This window comes from Prinia subflava, chromosome 4 (genome assembly GCF_021018805.1).
Source record: "Prinia subflava isolate CZ2003 ecotype Zambia chromosome 4, Cam_Psub_1.2, whole genome shotgun sequence".
Lineage (NCBI taxonomy): Eukaryota > Metazoa > Chordata > Aves > Passeriformes > Cisticolidae > Prinia > Prinia subflava.
The window spans coordinates 30,128,169-30,149,225 of NC_086250.1; the positions used below are offsets into that span (position 1 = coordinate 30,128,169).

General features: G+C 36.1%; 1 protein-coding gene across 1 annotated transcript; it reads left to right on the forward strand.

The window, feature by feature from the left end:
• Nucleotides 1–350: 350 nt before the first annotated feature.
• Nucleotides 351–20,494, forward strand: EPYC (epiphycan). Its single transcript, XM_063396353.1, has 6 exons — nucleotides 351–1,419; nucleotides 11,308–11,461; nucleotides 14,072–14,230; nucleotides 14,807–15,009; nucleotides 16,617–16,712; nucleotides 17,953–20,494. The coding sequence occupies exons 1-6, from the start codon at nucleotides 1,252–1,254 to the stop codon at nucleotides 18,121–18,123; spliced, it is 951 nt and encodes a 316-aa protein (XP_063252423.1). The 5' UTR covers nucleotides 351–1,251; the 3' UTR covers nucleotides 18,124–20,494.
• Nucleotides 20,495–21,057: the final 563 nt, after the last annotated feature.

Below are 21,057 nucleotides of genomic sequence, written 5' to 3' on the forward strand. Positions count from 1 at the left end.
AGCTTGTTGCTCAGAACATACATTAAAAAAAATCTCATGTATTTCTTATACTTTATTATAAGTAGCTACAATTTTGAAATCAAATATTTAAGAGTGTGTATCATGGCATAACATAAGGAGCACAGTTTATTAGACATGCATTGCTCATTATCACTGTGCTTTTGGTGAAGTTAATGTGAACTGTAGACAAATAAAGATGTAAGTAAAGAATGCTGAATAGAGCCTTGTGTCAGACATCTTATATGGTAATAGTGAATGCATCACTTACAAGGAAAAGGCAATGCATAAACACTAGTGCTTGAGCCTAGCGTGAATTTTCTACCATTTTACAAAATTCAGGAACTTTAAATAGGTGATAATTCAATTTTATACAACTTTAAATGGGTGATAATTCTATTTTACAATTCTATTTTCCAAGGATAACAGGTGAATACACTACACCACAATTTTTCACTACTTAAAAACAGTGTTGATTGAATAATGAAGGAATTCAGAGTCCTGGCTCTACTGTCCACAGGGCTATGAAGGACACTTTTTTTATTATTATTTTTTGCCCAAGACCTTTATAAAAGTATAGTCCAAATGTGCCACATCAATTAAAATTATGTTCTGACAAAACAAGTAGAGAATGAAAAGTGCTTTGATTATACTTATCCAGAGATAACAGAGTTTCTAATGTTTTCTAATAGGTTGGTGTGGGGGACAGTTGTTGGTGTGGGTTGTTTTTTTGTTTGTTTGTTTGGTTCTTTGTTTTTGTTTGTTTGATTGATTTCATTTAGTTTTTTAATAGTGGAGGAGAGATATACTATTACATTGTTATACATTCCAGAAGATTATTTATTGTGACAAAGACAAGTAACACAATAATTTACCTTTTCTGTAGTTTCTCAAAAGTTCATATCTAAGTGCAATGGAAATAGGTAAAGTAAGATGAAAGGGGAAAAATATCATTCAGACTTTTTCTCACTGAAGTCAGTTTATTTTTAAATAAAATTCAACAGGTCTTTTCTAAATTATATGACTGTGAGTATGGCGAAAGCAGTCCGCAGAATTCTCATATGCAGGGACTACACATGAATAAAACCACTGACTTACTATAAATAAAGACGAAATATTCATCAGAAATATTGTGGGTTTCATATATAAGTACTGTATTGGGACATTATACTGTCACCATAGACACAGATTCCTTGTCAATACCAGAGTACCTACAATCTATCCATTTTCTTATTTTTCAGAAAAGAAAACATAATGCAGACCTTTGTAAATGTGTTTCTGGGATTTTTTATCTTTGAGTCTGTTGGAGCTGCCCCTATAAGTGATACCATAATTTATGATTCTGAGTTCTATGACATACCACTTGGAGAGCTGCCTCATCCACTTGCCTATGATGAAAACAAGCAGTCTGACCAAATAGAGGTAATTAGAACTTAATTTATTCTCTTTTCAAGGTGGATAACTGCAGTAGTTAGAGATCAGTTTTTCTTTGCCATGAAAATATTTACCAGACATATCTATTCATGTGGTTTCTATTGCCTTTGCAGTTCATTCACTTTTTCCCTAACCTACAAACATAGCCAAAATATATTCTGATCGGGGTTTTATTCGTGGCAATCTTTAAGAGTAGGTGAAAGGTACCATGCTTTCCTCAGGTCTCCAGGCAATTCCACAAATTCTGGTGGAGGTCATCATTGTGATTTATTTGTCTGAGTAATGCATGGAGGCAGTTGAGGCAGGATTTCCATCATTTCCCATTAAATGAGGTTGTAAAATGCTGTTTTCTTAGGTTTATGCTCAGTACAAGTATTTCAGGCTATAAATGCTAGTGTTATTGCTGTTAGGAAAGTGGCAGAAGGAAGAAAAAAGAAAGGGAAAGCCTTTGAATTTAAACACAGGAAAGTAAGAAAAATTACTGAATAAAGCTGCTGAAATTCTGATTCAGTATGAGCCAGTAAGATATGTCACCTGTAGAAGCAAGGGACTCTACTTGTTGACTTAAATGCTTCCTTACTCTTCTACAATACTTTATTTCTTTACAATTACTAAAAGGTTACAATAATTTTATTCTCACCCTGTTGATTCAGCACAACTTCCCTGAAAGTAATATAAGCACTCTGTGATTCAGGATTGTGTATGATAGAAGTTGAGTCAAAAACATAACATTTAAATAATATGGTATTTTCATTTTTATACGTAATATTTTAGTACTTTTTTCATATAATGCGTAATTCATGAAAATGCAATCTTTTGAAAGATTCATGATTACAGCAGGAGGGACAGGAGATATTCTTTCATCCACGTGAGACAGAAATTGTATAACAGCTTTGAAATCAAAGGACAGAGACAATTTAATAATAACTGTGTTCCAAAATAGGAGGACTGTAGAGATAAAAATAAGCTTAAATTTAGCACTAAGATCAGAACCTTATAATTTGTAGGAAATAAATTTTCAACATTCAATTTCAAGAGGGATTGAGAAGAACTTTGCTGTAAGGATCTTACCTTGCCTTTGGGTTGTTTCCCTTGTGCCACTCTTATGCTCTACTTCATCTTGCTTGAACTTGCTTTCCTGATAAAGTCACTACCAATTTTAGTTGCTGTACTCTATTTCACATTGATTCATAAAACATAATTTCTGTCTCTCTTTGCTTTTAGAAATGAAGCCTTTATCATTCCTACAGAAATTACTTCCTTCTCAGAAATGGGAGAAGTTATTTTGAATGTGCCTCATCACTAAGTTTTTCTCATTCAAACAGATTTCTTAGTAATGCATTAAATGTAGGTAGGGTTCTCCAGTGCTCTGTTCTTTCTGTGAGGTCCTATAACACCAAAACATGGGGTGACCCTTTCCAAGTTTCTTAATGAAGGATAAAGGAAAGTTTTGATGTTCTTTTCCAGCTGAAAGGAAATTCAGGGGGACTGATGTTGCACCCAACAAGAAAAGATACAAGAGATCCCAACACAGGTTGTTTTCTTTTTAGAAGGCATGGAATAGGCAGAGTCAAGGTAAACTGGTTAGCTTCTTTTCCAGAGCAGGATTATCTTCCATTGCTGAGCTCTTCAGATAGCCTTTTTAAAATTCATCAGGTGCAGTTCATCCATCACATCAGCTGAACAGAGTTTTTCTTTGCATATGGATGGACCTCCCTGTGAGAGCCTTTTTTCATAGATTTTTAGCCAAAATATTTATTTTTTTTGCTTGCATTCCTAATACCATGTGCCACCTAAGAGAATCCTAAGCACTCATGGTTCCCCATATCCCAGGAGATATGAGTGGTCAGTGCTATAGAAATCAAGAAAATGTTATAGATATGTCAGTGTATTATTTGATAGGGCATATCAGTCTCGCAAGTTATATTTTAATTACTGAATATAATTGATGTAATTCAAGTTTTAAGCAGAATACACTTGATTTCGTGATTGTGATTGTGACTTTAATGCTTAAAATCCTGTTGTCATAATGATGTGAACAACACAAGTGGGTCTATGTGTAAAATTCAATATTTATTCAAGGTCACAGGTTAGTTTATATTATGCATAGTTTACATGATGAGCAATACCACAGAGACCCAGACAAACAGCAGACCTTCAACAGATCTAGCCTGTGTGCAGTAACTCTTTAAGACTTGAATTTCCCTTTAGAGAGCTCTGAATTATGTCTTCAGACTTCTGAAACACTGGAGATAAGAGTCAAATAGCGTTTTCTGTTGTTGCTGTCTTCAATGTAAGATTTTAAAATTCATTTATGTGCATATAGTAGTCATTCAGTTTAACTCATTTTTAGACTCATTGGCTAAATGCAAATTTTACCAAGGTTGTGTATGCAATTGATTTACAGAAGGTCCAGGAGACTGACCAGTTCTAGTATTTCAGATGCCTTTAGTGTGCTACTGCTGTTAATTTCAATGTGAATTAATCACCTGTGCACCTCAAGGAGTTAAACTAAAACACCTCTGTCAGCATGTCCTTTTCCAGACCATTAGGTCCTGTACACATTTGATGTATAATCACCAAAGCGAGGAAAGACCTAAAGATAATTAGAAAGGGATTCTTTCCACTCATTCTATCTGGATAAAATTAGGCTTGGCATCCCAAGACCATGCTCCAAGACAAGCATGAATCATGGTCTTGGGATACCTGTTGAGGTGGGTTGACCTTAGCGTGCTGCGTGTGATCATCAAGATGCTTTCTCACTCACCCCTCTCAGAGAGACAGGGGAACAAATTAAGGTTAAAAACTTGTGAGTTGACATATAGGCAGTTAAATGAAGAAAGACAAAGGTTGCAAGCAGAAGCAAAGAGAAACAAAAGATTTATTCTCCACTTCCCATGAGGTGACTGCCAAAGACTTCCAGGGAAGTGGACTGGAGTATGTGTAGCAGGTGCTCCTGATGACAAACACCTTAACAATAAAGCCTACCCCCCTTTGCCCTCGCTGCCCCCTTTGTCTCAGCTTTTATTGCTGACCAGGTGCCATATCAAATATCCCTTTGCTCCCCTTGGTCACCTGTCCTGGTTGTATCCCCTCCTGAGATCTCGACCACCCCTGCCCTACTGGTGAGAGGGAAATGTTGGAGAGACAGCCTTGGTGCTGTGCCAGCTCTGCTGAGCAGTCGCTGAGCACTGGTGCTCTATCAACACCTTTTCAGCTGCAAACACAAAGCACAGCACTCAGGAATGCCATGGGGAAAGCCAATTCCATCCCAGCCTGACTCCATATACCTACCTTCCTCAAATAACTTTTGATGAACCGTTGACATCTGTTTCAGACTTAGTATGAGAATTTCATCTTAATACAGTTAACTGAGAGTGACTGAGTCCAAGTTTGTAACTTTGCTACTTCTCGTACTCTGGAAGTATTGTTTCTTGTATGTTTCTGAAAACATTTCTAGATAATGGCTCTTGATATTCTTCCACCTGAAGTCTATTTTTGTCATAGATTCTAGAATACTCTTAAGGTTGAGAAAGGTTACTTAATATATACATGGAATAATTTTTTAATGCAAATATTTACATGGGGAAAGTAATTGTAGCTGTGAGTTACTTGTATTGAATCCTTAATCAAAACTATGCACTGTCACATGTTAGGTGACATTATAGATTATAAAATCTGTGGTTTCCGAGATCCTGGGTTAGTGAGACACAGAAGACCTAGCTAATGCTTTGCATCCAAACAGAAATTATAACTGGACAAACTTTAAGTAACGTATCACTCAGAACTAAAATGTGCATCGAGACATTAAGATAGCAGTATCGACTCTTTCATAGATAATGGCTAAAAAAAGGCAGTGTAAAAGAAAAGCCTGTTATCAAGGAAAGAACTCCAAGGTCCTCAAGGAGAAAGATACAGCAAAGAAATATCACCATAAGTGTACAAGCTTTGTGTTGGATTTATATTCTGACAGTAACAACAGCATAAACATGAGCTGACATATCTTCCCTTTTCTTTACAGTTCATTAGTATTTTGAATTAATATTTATGTCATGATAAGGTCCAGAGGCCTCAGTCAAGACTAGGTCTCCCAGCAGCTCTGAAAACATACACAAAGAGAGATTTTCTTCTTTAAAATTAATAGAATCAAACCAGACTCTCAAAGGAATTCTTGTGTGAGCTTCTCACTTTCTCCCCTCTTTGAAACCAAAGCTTTGTTTGGAAAAGGTCTGAGAAAAGCTGATTGTGGAGAGAGATTCTTATGTATATCAGCTACTAATGCCTAATAAAATGGCACTGTGATTTTATCACAGTGTCTGTTAAACATAATCAGTCAATTTTTCTTTAGGCAGGAAAAACTAAGTTAGAAAAATAAGTAAAAATATAGGAGCATCAGAAAAATATTTTCATTGCTAAGATAGGCTATCAGTGAGGCTGAAAAGCAAAGGAGCAATTAATTAAGAATGGTTTGCCTAGCAATGAAAAGGCAGGAAAGCAAGGGAGTTAAATACAGATGGGTCTGGATCTGTTTATACAAGAGGTGAGCTGTAAAGTATGATTCACAAAATATTTAGAAAGAAATACAGTGAAAGTCTAATATTTGATGCATTTTGATTAGCATTAGTTCATAGCTTGTTGAATTTGAATCAAACTAATAATAGGGCATTTTGGTGCCTGCACAATCTTAGAACTTGAGTTTCATACACGCATTTGCTCATGTCTGTGTGCATACACACAAGCTGTCTCTCCTGTTGGCGTAGCACATAGGAAGAGGAGCCACACTTGAACAAGAACTCACTCTTACTATTCTGCAGAGTTGAGAGAAGCTTACACTGCTGTTCCTATCTTTGTTGAAGGTATCTGATTAGATAAGAGACTTCAAAGTGAATATATGACTTTTCAGAACATCATATACTTTTTCAAAGCATCATATAACTTTTTAAGAAACCCTGTTAATTGGTACAGTAAATTACAAGTCACATGGCCACATAGTTCATAAGAAAATCAAACTTACCATTTTAGGCTTTATCCCCAAACAGGAATTTTTCTCATTTTTCAGAAAGGTTTTGACTACTGCTCTTGTTATTCACTTGTCAGCAGTGACTAACAATTCTATTTGCATTTAAGATAGAACAATAGGAGAAAACAAGTCTTTAAACACAAATTTCAAGAACAAGAATACGCCAGTTTTGGAAAGGAAAACAAACCTCCCTTCCCATGGCAAGGGGGTTGGAAATAGATGATTTTTATATTCCCATCCAACCCAAACCATTCTATGACTGTATGAATAACTTCTACCATAATTAGACATTTTCTAAGCCTTTGGTAGTTTTACAACAGCTATGAGAGAGACCAGTTCCTTTTGATGGGTCATTGTGTGGAACAACTGTCCCTTCAAGGTTAAAATGCCTCTATTGAAGTTTTGAATTTTTATTTGTGTAATAAATGTATTGTTTGCAGTAAAACACTTCACATTCTCCTGTGGATTTAAACTTATCACATGTAATACATCAGCTTCGATCCTAAAAGATGTAGATATAAAATACACACGTAAAAAAGACATATAAATTAACTTCTGAGCCTTTCCTAGTCTTGTTTGTCTCGTGTCCTTTACTGTGAATGGTGAGATACAGACACCTAAAGAACCCATTCTAAAAGGAATTTCTGTAGCCAATGTCTGGGGCTGCTTTTCAGAAGTTTTGTGTCATTCTGTATTGACTATGAAGCTATGCTAACATAAACTAAGTGCGCAGCCTATGGATGGCAAGTTACAAGTTGTATTTTACCAATTGCATTTTATCACTTACTGATGTGTTCTGATTTCTGCCTTCTTGACTTTTGTAACTGCCTGGTCCGAAAGTGCCTCTGAATTGGCCAACCACACTAAGAACACCCATTAGAAAATTGAGTCACATTGGATAAATACAGGATGGGGAAAAAAGTAGGTAGTCCATGCAATCTTAGGAAAGATATCATGCTCTGGGACTAATCTGCACCGGTATTTTCTAAATCTCTTGACTGATTCTAAAGAGAGAGTAGGGTAACTATTAACCACATAGATGTCTAAAGATAGGTGATGTGATACCCCTTCAGTTTTTTCTTATGTCATATAATAAATCTGTCTTGGAAGGCAGATTATTACTTGAAGACTTGTAGCTATTGGCAAAGAGAAACATACTTTACTGTATTTCTCTACAACATTCTTCCTCCTTTGTGATTTTTCACAGAGTATTTCTTAAAGTATCAAATGAAATACAAGTCCACTCCCTGACTAATTCCAGGTTGCTCCAAAAAATCCTATGGAAAATAATGCCATTAAGTGATACACAATAATTTATGTTTCAATTTTTTTTTTTTTGTAAAGTCCAGTTGCCAAAAATAAACAAACATCTGGAAGATGAGGGATTATTCTGTGCAGTATATAGTCCAAGAAACATCTTTTTCTTTTTACAATCTCGCATGATTTATCAAACTTATAAAAGATACGAAGCTACATGGATCAGATGGCAAATAATGGGAAACAGACTTTTACCTTTAGGTCACTGGTTAAAGTGCAAGTTATGTACAGCAAGAAAATATTGCTCATGCTCTGGGTCTGGTATGTAAAACACATATTAAAGTGAACTCCTGCTCTGTTACAAGTATAAAAATTGCAACATCATTAAGCCAACGTCAATAATTTTTGTTTTCTTATGACACTCACAACTGCAGGAGACTGAATAGATAATGCTAACTACTAGGAACAATTTTCTTAAACCCCAGGCTTATGCATTTGCAGGGAAACTCTTGGGAGACTTTCAACTATGTATCTACAAATCTAGGTAACATCCTACAGTAAGAGATAACAGTGTAGAAATGGAAGTGCTGGCGGTTAACACCTCTGCTTTGCTACCCAACAGCTACAGTGACAAATCAACCAAGAACCCTCAGAAAACAAATCACAAATCCCAAGATAGTAAGTTCCATAAAATATGTCCCAAATATGCAAAGAGGTGGCAGTCAACATAAATGGTCCAAATCCCATAACAAGTGAAAAGAAAATTATCTTTGGTCTTAAGGCTATTTACAATGTCTGTCTTGAAAATAACTCTTTGCCAGAATATTACATTCAGTAGAACAAAAATTGCATATAAATACATTGACAGATCTTAAAATCTCTGGATTTAATTTCAAAGTTCAGAAGAGGGATTCTTATCTGATTTCCACAAATCTGGTGAAGAAGTAGACAGCATGTGCAAGAACTTTAGTGCAGCATTAACCTGGGTCAATGAAGGTCTGGAATGTATCTCTCCCTCTAGGCTTCCTCCATTCGGAGAACAGCTGTCCCATTTCCTTTGTTCCCAAAGCCTTCTTTTGATTTGTCCCCAACTCCATTCCTGGTTAAGCTGTCTACTGTCAGTGCTGCAGATGGTAACATTGTGTATTTGTCTGCACAAAATGACAAGGTACATCCTTACTCTTGCTTACATCAACTCGAGTTACTCAGTTCAGCTGAAGGTCATCTTGCTTATTTGATTACCTTTCATTTCATGAGGTTATGACCTTGGTAACTGTATTGGGGCATTTTTATCCATAAACTCCAATTAGTAACAGTATCTGCGGCTTAGTGGAATACAACTAAAGAATATCCAGAGGACCTAAAACATTCTTAGTCAGAATCCGAGCCTGTGTGCTTCAGGGTGCTTATTGGGTTTGTATTGCTTTCATGTCCTCTGTCTTCAGTGAAAATAATTGATATAAAATATTTGAACCTATTGCCATTATATAACCTAAACCAAGGTTTAGGGACACTTTATACTATCCCAGGTTGTTCAAAGCCCCATTCAACCTTGCCTTGAGCAAGGGAATCCATAATTTCTCTGGGCAATGATTTCCAATGCCTCAGCACCATCACAGTAAAGAATTTGATGAATATATAAAAGTTTCAGCTTCAAGCCATCCCCCCTTGTCCTATCACTATATGTCCTTTTCAAATGTCTCTCTCCAGCTTTCTTGTAGGTCCCCTTTAGGTACTTAAAAGCTTAGAGACTTAATTTAAAAGAAAAGAAGGTCTTCCTAGAGCCTTCTTTTCTTTGGACTGAACAACCCCAATGCTCTCAGTCTGTCTTCATCTTCTTGGCCTTCCTCTGGACTTGCTCCCACAGGCCCACGTCCTCCTTGTGCTGCGGACTCCAGAGCTGGACACAGCACTGCAGATGGGGTCTCACAAGAACAGAGTAGAAGGGCAGAATTATATACCTTGAGCAGCTGGTTACATATGAGAGAGATATATACAGATACAAAGAGATTCAAATAGGGATCAAATACAGCAAAGCTTTGCCTGTGCTTGGAATCCAGATATCAGGTGGTTTAGTTCCTTTAACTTCTACAGTCTACATACAAAATCAAATTTTGAAAAATCTAACTATTTGGCCAGTTGGATGCAATTACTCTTTACCTGTCTTTTACAATTCGAATTTATGAACACCACTGTGATTGATTTCAACAACTGGCACTTCTTGGAGACAGCAAAGAAAGCAGTAGCTATGGGATGGTCTCAGAAAAGGAGATACTTGGTCAGTTGAGAGACTCAAGATTCAATAGTTTTGAGGTGGTGTTGTGCTAGAAATCTTCAGTGGATGAAAACTGAACAGAATTTTGGGCTTTGGTGCCTTTGCACTTGGAACAATGATACTGTGACAACATTCCTACATTTGGCTGTGCCTTAGGAAAAGAAAAAAGGGAGCAACGCAGGGGTGCAGCTCCACAGGGTTAAATGCATTGCCTACATGTTTAGCAGCACCTCAAATGTGCAAAACTCTATAATGACACTAATTAATAGTTTTGGATTTAAAGAATAAAGAGTGCACTTTCAAGAGGGGCTCTGGTTCTGTTGAACAATACTATTACATGTGGGGAAATGAAGATGCAGTGGGAAAGTAGCTCGCAAAAATCACATAACTATGTCTGAGTGATAACAGGAAACAACTGCCTCTTTGCTAACATAGATTTCTCCACAACAAGCCTGGCAAGTCTGCAATACCCTTTTTATGAGCACTGATGTGGTGCAAGAAAATTGCTGCATCTTAATTTTTATCCCCAATTATCATAGAGGAAAAACAACAGAATGCATGCTTAGAATTAAAGCTAACCTGACAAAATTTACTGCTTTGATTAATTATGTGGAATGAAGGACAAAAGAAAATGGTTTCTAGTTCCACGCAAGGGTCTTCCAAATTTTGTAAGTGTTTTAAACCCAAGGTTTTATCCAATCTTTTTATCTAAAATAATTTTTTCATACTACATAATATGGCTACTAATTAATATAGTTAACCAGAGTCTTTAACATATTAGAAAGTTGTATGTGAAGTTGGAGTTCACAATTATTTAGTAATATTTTCAAATCATCTTCAGAATTATTTAGTACTATTTTTTAAATCATGTTAGTGTTCTCAGCAGAGTCTACACATCTATATTTAATTTGGATTTATGATGGTACAATTAACAATTTTATGGTAAATGACTTGCATCTGTTAAATATTTCACAGCAAATTTTCATTTTTCACACAGAGTTTATCAATTTTTAGCACAAATCTAATTTATCTTTAAATAAATATGCAAAAATAATTTTGCTAGTATATATTCTCAGTAATGATGTATATGCATGTGGGCATATAAAAAAAAAATCAAAACACTGAGATAAAAAGGGAATAAGTATGTCGGATTTTCATGTGTTGTTTATACATAATCAGAATTCATTATAGCTCTTGGATAAAATGCAGTTCAAGCACTAAACCTCAGAAAATATGTGACCTCTAGTGGGAGAATATGAATAACTGGAAGAGAAACAGTTTCCAAGGGAAGTAAACAGCAACATTTCTTTTTAATCTTCCTCAGACAGATATTGGGACAGAACTACCTTCTGTAATTCAAGAGAGTTATTCTTCTGCACCATTGACAGAGGACACTGAGGATGAAGCATCAACGCCAAAATTAATTGACGGGTCCTCAGCACAGGGGTCAGGGGTTCTTGGACCCCAGACTCAAGACGGTTAGTAGGAAAGTGATTTTTTTTTTTTTTTTTGTATGTAGCTTTGATTTTGAGCAAGCTCATTTTATTTTCTTTTTTTTTTACTAAAAATGGAGTACATAATTTCTGTGTGTCTCTTACTGAAGAAAGATACAATATACCTATCCTGAATGCTCCAAAGCCAGATAGCTTCCTAGTCAAAAGGTTTCCATACTATTTAATTGTGAAAACAACTGTGCCAGTGAGGATTTACAACTTGAAAATTTGCTAATGGTTGGCAATGCTACCAGTACTTGTTTTTCTGTCTTATATTTCAATATAATTATCAACTGTCTTTACCTAAAATGATTTGCTATGTTTTTATAAATGTATTCATACGAGGTATAATTAAAATGTCGAAGACCTTTCAACCATGAAAAATATAAACTGAAAAACTTAAGGAAAGGGAGCTACTCAGGACTTTTTAGTACAAATGATTTTCAATTCTTCTGACTATCCATAGTGAAATAAGAGCTTTATAAATCTTGCAGGGGAATTAAAATTGCAAAACATAATCTGTCCCTCTCCCATACAAATTTTGCACTGCTAATTTTTGGCAATTGTCAGAAACTCCTCTACATTATAGTAGGTAAAGCTCACTAGAGTTATCTATTACTGTGAGAGATCTTTGTTTTGTATGGTGATCAACATACACTAACAGGAAAGTCTTTCTTTTTACTATGTTCAACAGCACAGCTGAGTGCCAAAGAAGAAAAATTAAATAGAAAAAAACCCACCAAAGCCACAAAAAACAAAAACACCAAAAACCAACCAACAAACAAACAAACAAACAAAACAAAACCAAAAAACAAAAAAACCCACACAAAACCCCAAAACCCAAAAAACAAAACAAAACAAAAAAAACAAAGCCACAAATCCAAATATAAACCCCATAGTTCCTGCTTGCAAAATTGTGTATTCAGTGAAGTTAATAATTCATAGTGTTAGTTTTGGTACATATCACAGTGAGCTTGACCAGGCAAAAATATACACTGTAAAAACAAATAAAAATTGAATGACAACTTCCCAGGAGGTTTCAGAAAAAAAAGGGGACAAAAAGGGGTCATACTTTTTTTCAATTATGAAAATTACAAGATGTTACAATAATTCCTGTAAAATTATATATGATGAATTCTATATCTGTCAATATTTTTGAGTATTGAATGCAAATCAAGTAGTGCATCAACTAAAGAAATGTTCAAGACAGTAATATATCAAATCAGATTTCTCTTGTGTCTTCCTTTTTTTAGCAACACATTTTCCTGTCAGATGTTGTTGCTATTGGCCTGGTACTGAATAGAAGACTATAAGGCTCACTAACATTAAGCCGAGCTCATTTTTCTTGTTGATATCTTTTTGAATCCTTCCCCTACCTCTGTTTTTTTTCAGTGTCCACCAGACATAGGTGAAAAATACTACTCATCCAAGATCAAAAATAGGACAGGGTGAAACCTTTTCCCAATACTATGGTACTATATTGCAATATTATGAAAAAATATCAGCAATCCTTAACTCTATAATTATTTAGGCCTAGATTTGCTGGAAGAGTTCAAGGTGTGAATATTTTTTTTTCCCTATGTCAGACCTCTTCTGTGCAGCCAATTTAATCTGTCCTGTGGAAAAATTTAAGGAAAGCATGAAAAAATCCTTATCTCTCCAGAAATTGTGTCCCTGGATGTCCCAGTAGGGATCATCACATAAATAAAAAAGAATACTCTGGTTAGTGATTCTTTAATCTTGCCTCAAAAGGCACCTCAATGACCTACAGGTAATTGGGGCAGATTAAGAAGACACATCTCTCATGTAGGCACATCTGGAGGAAAAACTAATTTGCAAGAAAAACATTTTCCTATCCCTGAATTATCCTACTATTCTATAAGTAACAAAAGCAAACAACCCCATCTGCTACAAAGAGGAGGAAAACATGAAACAGAAAAGTATTTCTATGGGATTAAAAGCTGATAAACAGATATCCTGATATATACTCATAATCAAGGAAAAGATGTATCAAAAAGTCAGTGTCACAAATGTTACAATCTTGTTATTAAAATTTTTATTGGGATGCCTCTGCCTGAATTAAGATGCAAACAAGACTGTATGCCAGAGTCAATAGGATGGATTTTGTTTAATAATAAATGTGAGGGAGAGAGAGAGAGAGAGGTAGAAAGAATTATAAAAAAGGAGGGAGAGGAGAGAAAGAGCATGACAGAGAGACAGATTAAATAGAAAACATCATTCCTTAGCTATTATTCCTTCCTCTAGATGGAAGTATACACCGGCTAGCTTAAGGGGAAATCAACTTCTGGCTGGTTGCTGTCACCAAATATTCTATTATAGTCTGTGAAACAGTATATTAGAACATTTTAATTGTTCTTCTAGACACAGGGAGAAAATTAAATTCATTTTTAAAATAATTTAATCACTTCATTGTTGCAATTATATGATTTGGTGATCAAAGCAGGATAAGTGAACTTTACCATAAACATAGTCTGATCATTAGGTGCCTATGTGAGCATTTCATTGTAGTAATTTATGCATGATTTTTATACATGTCTTTTCTAACAAAGTGTTTTCTTTTAAATTCCTTGATAGGTCTTCCCACTTGCCTCTTGTGTACTTGCCTAGGGACCACAGTCTACTGTGACGATCGTGAGCTTGATGCTGTTCCACCATTGCCTAAGAAAACCACGTATTTCTATTCACGCTATAACAGAATCAGGAAGATCAGCAGAAATGACTTTGCTAACTTAAGTATGGATAGGAGAATTATTGAAATTAGCTTTAATTTTGGTTATTTTTGGCTCATAACAACCAAAAATATAGTGATATATTTTTATATTATGTTTGATTATGGTAAATTTCAAAGGTACATGCATTTTTCTACTCTGGAATATAAAGGTCCATATATTAGATGAATATTCTCAAACTTTTGAATTACTACAAATAACAATGATCATTGATCTTTTTGCTGTTACTTGCAGTCATTTTAGAAAAGTAATAAAACCCCCCATATATTCAATTTTTTTTTTCAATTGGAAAAAGTGCTTGAGTGTATTTTATAAAGAAGTCAATATATCAAATTTCTTACATACAGGTAAGTGTTTACATAAAGGATTGTGAAACAAGGTAGTAATAAATACATTTATTTCCCTTTAAGTGTCATTTTTCCAAAAGATAATAATTTATAAAGTTCCCAAACACACCAAAATCTTAAAACTCAACTTTGAAGTCTTTTGTTGAAAGATGTATAAAGAATGACAGACAGGGTTTTTTTAAATTTTCAGAAATACATTTTTACAAGTCTATTGTATCTTATTTCTCTGCCAGACCATTTAAAGAGGATTGATTTGACTGCAAACTTCATATCAGATATCCACAAGGATGCTTTCCGAAGATTGCCCCAACTTCAGGAGCTGGTGCTCCGTGATAATAGGATAAGGCAACTCCCTGAGTTACCGTCTACCTTAACGTTCATTGATGTTAGTAAGAACAGGCTTGGTCGCAGAGGGATACCAAATGAGGCATTTAAAGTAAGTTTGGGTGTGATGGGAAAACACAGTTCCTCTCTCCAGAGGATGTGGTTAGAAGTGCAGCCTATTCTCTTAAGAGAGATGCTCCGGTTCCCTGATCATCTTTGTAGCCCTCAGATGGATCTGCTTAAGGAGCTCCATGTCTCTCTCTTGTCTGAGGAGCCCAGGACTGGACTCCAGAAGGGCCTCACCAGGGCTAAGTAGAGGGGCAGGATTACCTCCCTTGACCTGCTGGCAATGCTTTTCCTAATGCACCCCAGGCCTTCTTGGCCACAAGGGCATTGGTGGCTCATGGACAACTTGCTGTCCACCAGGACCCCCAGGTCGTTCTCTGCAGAGCTGCTTTGCAGCAGATCAGCCCCAGCCTGTGCTGCTGTGTGGTGTTATCACTTACCAGGTGCAGGACCCTGCATTTGCCTTTGTTGAATTTCAAATGGTTCTTCTTGGCCCATATCTGCAGCCTGTTGGGGTCCTTCTGGAGAGCTGCACAGCCCTCTGGGGCACTGATGACTCCTCCAGCTTTGTGCTATCAGTGTACTTGATACAGATGCTGAGGAGGCAACTGTCCCTCCACCCAAATCATTGATGAACATGTTAAAGAATACTGGCCCAGCACTGAACATTGAGGGACAGTCTTAGTGGCAGAACTCCCACTAGATTGTGCCGTTGATTATGTCTTTCTGGGATCTGCCATTCAGTCACTTCTCAATCCACCTCACTCTCCACTCTTCCAGTCCACACGTCCCGAATTTGCTAAGAGTATACTATGAGACAAAGCATGAAAAGCCTTGCTGAAGTCAGGGTAGGAAATACTGAGTGCTCTTTTCTCATCCATTCTGGTACTTTTTTAATTTTAGAATGCAATCAGGTTGGTCATGCATGGTTTACCTTTCCATGCTGACTACTCCTGATCACCTTCTTGTCATACCTGGGGATTGAGATGGTCTCTGGAATGTGGTGCTCCATCACCTTTCCAGGGATTGAGGTGAAGCTGACTGGATGGTAGTTTCCTAGATCCTCCTTGCCCTTTTTGTAGTTAGGGGTGACACTGGCTTACCTCCAGTCCTCAAGCACTTCTACTGATCTCTGTGACCTTTCAAAGATCACTGTGAGCAGCCTAGCTATGGTGTCTGCCAGACTTCTCAGCACTCATTCCTCCAACAATTCAAGGGAGAAAAATATTTATCTTTTGAAATGAAATGAGAAATGTATTTTTCTCAGGCAAACTCAGGCATACATACTCAGGCATTTCTTATACAGTTATACTTTGCTTCAACACAATACATTTCTGCAAAATTGAGTAGCCTTGTCACAAAAGAAAGAAAACATTATCATTAAAATTGCATCTTTAATAATTTTGTAGATATTTGAAAAACATGTTTCCCCTTCATTTTAATGCAAACACCTAACCCTTATCAGCAACATTATCAGTCTATGCAAATTAGAGTTGATTACTGTCTTTGTATTATGTTTTTTCACCATATTAGGTGGAAACAAGATATTTTGATATCCAGTGGTGTTCATTGCAGTGATAGATTTCAAACTTACTTGCTAGAGATTTTCAAATATGTCTGTCATTTCCCCCTGTTTCATCCATCTTCCTCCAGAATCTGGATGAACTGCAGCATCTTTATATCACTGACAATAACTTGGATCATATTCCATTGCCACTCCCTGAAAACCTCCAAGCTCTTCATCTTCAGGTAGGCTACAAAAGAAATGGCTCCTTATATTATGCTTAAATAGTATGCACAACTGAGAAGGGCAAACGTCTGTCTTGCAGTGTTTCTTCTTTTTATCCAAAAGTGTTCTTGCTTGCCTAAACAAGCTATGGGAAACATAAAATTAGCTAGTGATTGCAGTCTTTCAAAGAAGTAAAATTTAGCTCAGCTAATTTTCAGAATCTGTAATACAATATTTTTCAAAAATCAAATTCTAGAATTACTCTTATCTAATATGTTTTTTTCTGAATTCTTCCTTTTTAACTTTTCCAACTCTGCTTCTTTCTCTTTATCTGGTCTTGTACCAATTTACAGTTTTGTTTATCAGACGTTTTCATTTATTACATCATACAGAAAAAACTTTCAGTAAGTAACATAATGTACCTCACATCATTTAACCTCTATCTTTCAGTAAGAAAATTTATTGAATCTCTCTGCCTGCTAGCTGACTTGTTTTTTACATATTTGTACCTGTAAATTAAATATTCAGTGCTATGTGCTACAGAAAAAGTTAGTGAACTGAACTTTTTCCACACCAATTTTTGACTAGCAAAGGAATGGAGAAGGGAAAAATTTTCAGACAGTCCTCATTTTAGGTGATGAAATTTTTAGTCCCAGTTTCCTGACAATGCTGTATTCCAACAATGCATTGTTGAGAATGCTTTGCTTCAAAAATGAAAGCTCAGTGAATATAAGGCTGTAAGAGCAATTTAAATCAAAGGAATAAAAACAAAAGCATTCAATTTTCCCAGATGCTAATGGATGTGAGTTAAACTAATGTGAGAGGGCCTGGGGGAAAGAAATTTTCATATATCAGATTTCAGAGTTGTACCTTCGCATGTTGAGGCATATTAAGATGTCAGGATGATAATTATGTTTCTATGATTTTTGGACTGGCCTACCATGGAACAAATTTTTCACAATAAGGCTCTTAATTGGAAATAAAAATGCTCTATACCTCTACCAGGCTCCTCCTTCAAAGCCGGTCTCTGCTACATGGTTTGAGTTACTTAGTTTTCAAGTTTTACACTGGCCAAGCAATTTTCCCCTGATTGGAAGATTTCTCTGTTGGTGACTTACTGCCACAATCTGGGCCCTTGAGTTCAAGCAAGTATCTCTCTAGACACTGAAGATACATCCATAAATGGTGGTTGAGAGTAAAAAAATTACTTTCAGGTAACTATTCTGATAGCTTCTATTTTGTTTACTTGTTTTCTTTTAGAACAACAACATTCAAGAGATGCATGAAGATACTTTCTGCAAAATGAGAGATTTTACTTATGTGCGTAGGGCTCTTGAAGACATCAGACTGGATGGTAATCCCATCAACCTGAGCAAAACACCTTATGCATACATGTGTCTACCCCGTTTGCCAGTTGGTAACCTCATCTAAGCTTTGACAGCAGCCAAGACTGTCATGTGCTGTAAGAATCTCTGAAGACAAATCATTAAGTCACTGCTACAATAACCTAGATGAATTTTCACAAATATCATTGATTTGGGAAAAATTTCTGTTAATATTGGAATTGATTACTGAGATACTGAGAAGATTATGAAATGCTAAAAGACAAATTCATTCATTATCTATCCAGCTGCAAGTTATTTAGCAGTATCAAGAAAAATACTACAAAAAAATGCAAATACCAAATTTTTGGTGATTTTAGATCTAATGTATGAATTCTAAAGTTAAATAATTTTACATATAAATTCTAACTATTACATGGTAAATAAAGAAATAAAAAGAAAATATGTGTACACAATAGATTATTTATTGGGTTTTATCTTAATTAAATATTATTCTTTCAAGTCTCAAGTATCAGATTACTCTCCCATAACCTATCTATATTTTTGCAGCAATAATTTGTCTTTGTAATGGTAATGAGACCCAAAGCTGTTTTCTGTATCTCTGATAAACTTGCCTGACAGATTATGGGGTAATAAAAATCTCACATAATATAACCTATTTGAGAAATAGATTTTATTCTGCATAGAAAATGGGAAAAAAAAAAAACCCAAAAAACAACACCTCCCTTTGTCATATTTACATAGACAAAATTTTGCAGTTCCATACACTAAGGACCAAGATTCAGAGACCAAAGTCACAAATCACCTTGTGGAGCTCAATTTCTAATGTCTTGATTCACAAAAATAATAATCTCTGCTTTACTGTTTAACAGGCTTTCCAGGTAAAGATTAGAAATTTTCCCTCTTGGGATAGTTTGAATAACTCTCCTCCTTTAGTGGAGGAGCTTTAATACATTTTTTTCTAGAGAGAAAGCCCCCAGGAAAGATCCACTAGATACAACATAGGTACCTGCTCATTCATTCAATGGTGACAAGCAGCAAATAACTTCAAAGAAAAAGGGTTGATGAAGGACTTTGGCAAAAAAAAAAAAAATCCCTTTAAACATAACAAATCAACCTAGACAATCTGGATTTGTTCAATATCTAAGTTCCTTTCATCCAGCTGAACATATATGCTCATTTAAAACGAAAATTATAAGTTTATGTTGGGCCAGACAATGGAAACTGTTCAGAGAGCTCACTCTTCACCCCCACTGCCAATTTCTAGAAGTGAACACACTGAGAACATCAGATAGACTAAAGCTGGCATGGTTTGAGCTGGGAGGAAGGAGGCGAGGTGAGGTAATGGCAGGATATGATGAAGCAAGAGAGGAAGTAAACAGTGTGTACTGAGCAGAGACAGATCATTCTTGTTCTCTTCTGTCTTGCTCAAAGGCAGAGGGAGAGCAGCAAAATTCCAAAAGTCTTAGACCCTAGCTGCATTTAATTTTATTGTCAAGCAATTCTTCCTTTCCATCCAGCTGCCACCTTTCATGCCATCATCAGCTCGTCACATTCCCAGCAGAACACATGCTCTGGGAAAGATAAAAAATCCCAGGTTGAGGAAGAGGTGAGGGAGAGCACTAAAGCCCCTTCCATAGTTGCTGCAGTAGGTTGAATCTGCCCTGAGCTCTTGCACAGAGGTCAAACTCCACATCATAGTGATGTATTTGCTGCCCATACCACATCCATTTCAGGAAAGATGCAATTCTGTTGGAGATGGCAAAACTTGCTAATCATGAAGAATATGGCGCACCTCAATTTTACAAAGGATTTTACAAAGGATGTTTAGATGTCTGGTCTCCAGGACTATTTTATAGTGCAAACCTGCAATATCAAGACTGTTTTGCAAGATAATCTCAGATCAAGGAGCAAGAAAAGGGTATACTGTAAATAAAAAACAACTATTGTGCTCCAGAAGTCAAGAAATACTAAATGGAATATAATCTCTCTAAACTTTGCCTTGGAAGAAACCTCCAAAATCACAGACCAGAGCTCCCTCTCTCGTGTAATGGTCACCTGTACTAATCTAATGCAGACCTTATTCAGTTGTGAAAATCTACCCAGGGAGTTCACAGGTTTTGTGCCTATATTTTCCTTTTTTCTCTGTGTGTGTGTGTGTGCGCTTTCCCTTACCACACTAGAGTGTTATCAGAGGTAATACAGTTGCTGCTCTTCCCACTTCAGATAACAGTTCAGAGGTTAGCAGCAATGCCAAGTTTACATGTTTAAATCATGTATGGGCCAATCTGCTACAGCTTTCTACTATTCCTGCCCGGACACATACCAAAGTCATAGAAGTGAACAGAGCCCTGTCTCTTCAGGGGTAATTTCTGCCACTTGGCCTCTGCTGGGAATACAAAAACTCCTATTAGTGAATCACAAAAGTAAAACTAGTGCTGATTTTAAAAGAAAAGATTGCTATTACATTTCATATATTTTATCTTCAGTGCAGCAGTTGTCTGCTTGATATCTTTTAAGAGTGTCTGCAAGGACTATCACAGGAGAAATTAAGAACTTGTAAATAATTTTTTGGTCTGGGGAACTGAACACTGCAGGGAGAACATAAGGTATCTGAAACAGTAGAGCTATCTTGTGCTTGAGATCTTCTTAGTAAATCTTGTTAACTCAGGTTTTTTAGAGTGATGCAGCTATTTCTGCTACTGGCTTCTGGAGCTGGGAAGCATGCAGGGTTACCTCAGCAGAACCATGCATTGACCAGTACAAATATTCCTTCATCCACAGAATCGACTTGGAGACCAATGAGAATCTCAACCATGTCATTACTTTAAGTTACAAGGAGCTGATGCCTAGTTTCTATTAAAGACCTCACCTGAAAGTAAATCCATGAACACATATTCTGCAGAAAGGCTGAAGCTATTAGTGTTCAACAAGGAGACAAGTAATGACATTAAATCAAACTCATAATTGTGAGGATTAAGCTGCCTGTCTAAAAGACTTTTCCTTGATGCTATGAAAATAA

Bases quoted from the DNA above. Each gene is read 5' to 3' on its own strand.
- EPYC (XM_063396353.1), top strand. From the start codon at position 1,252: ATGCAGACCTTTGTAAATGTGTTTCTGGGATTTTTTATCTTTGAGTCT. The intron at 1,420-11,307 runs GTAATTAGAACT...AATCTTCCTCAG, and splicing joins AGCAGTCTGACCAAATAGAG to ACAGATATTGGGACAGAACT. The intron at 15,010-16,616 runs GTAAGTTTGGGT...ATCTTCCTCCAG, and splicing joins TACCAAATGAGGCATTTAAA to AATCTGGATGAACTGCAGCA.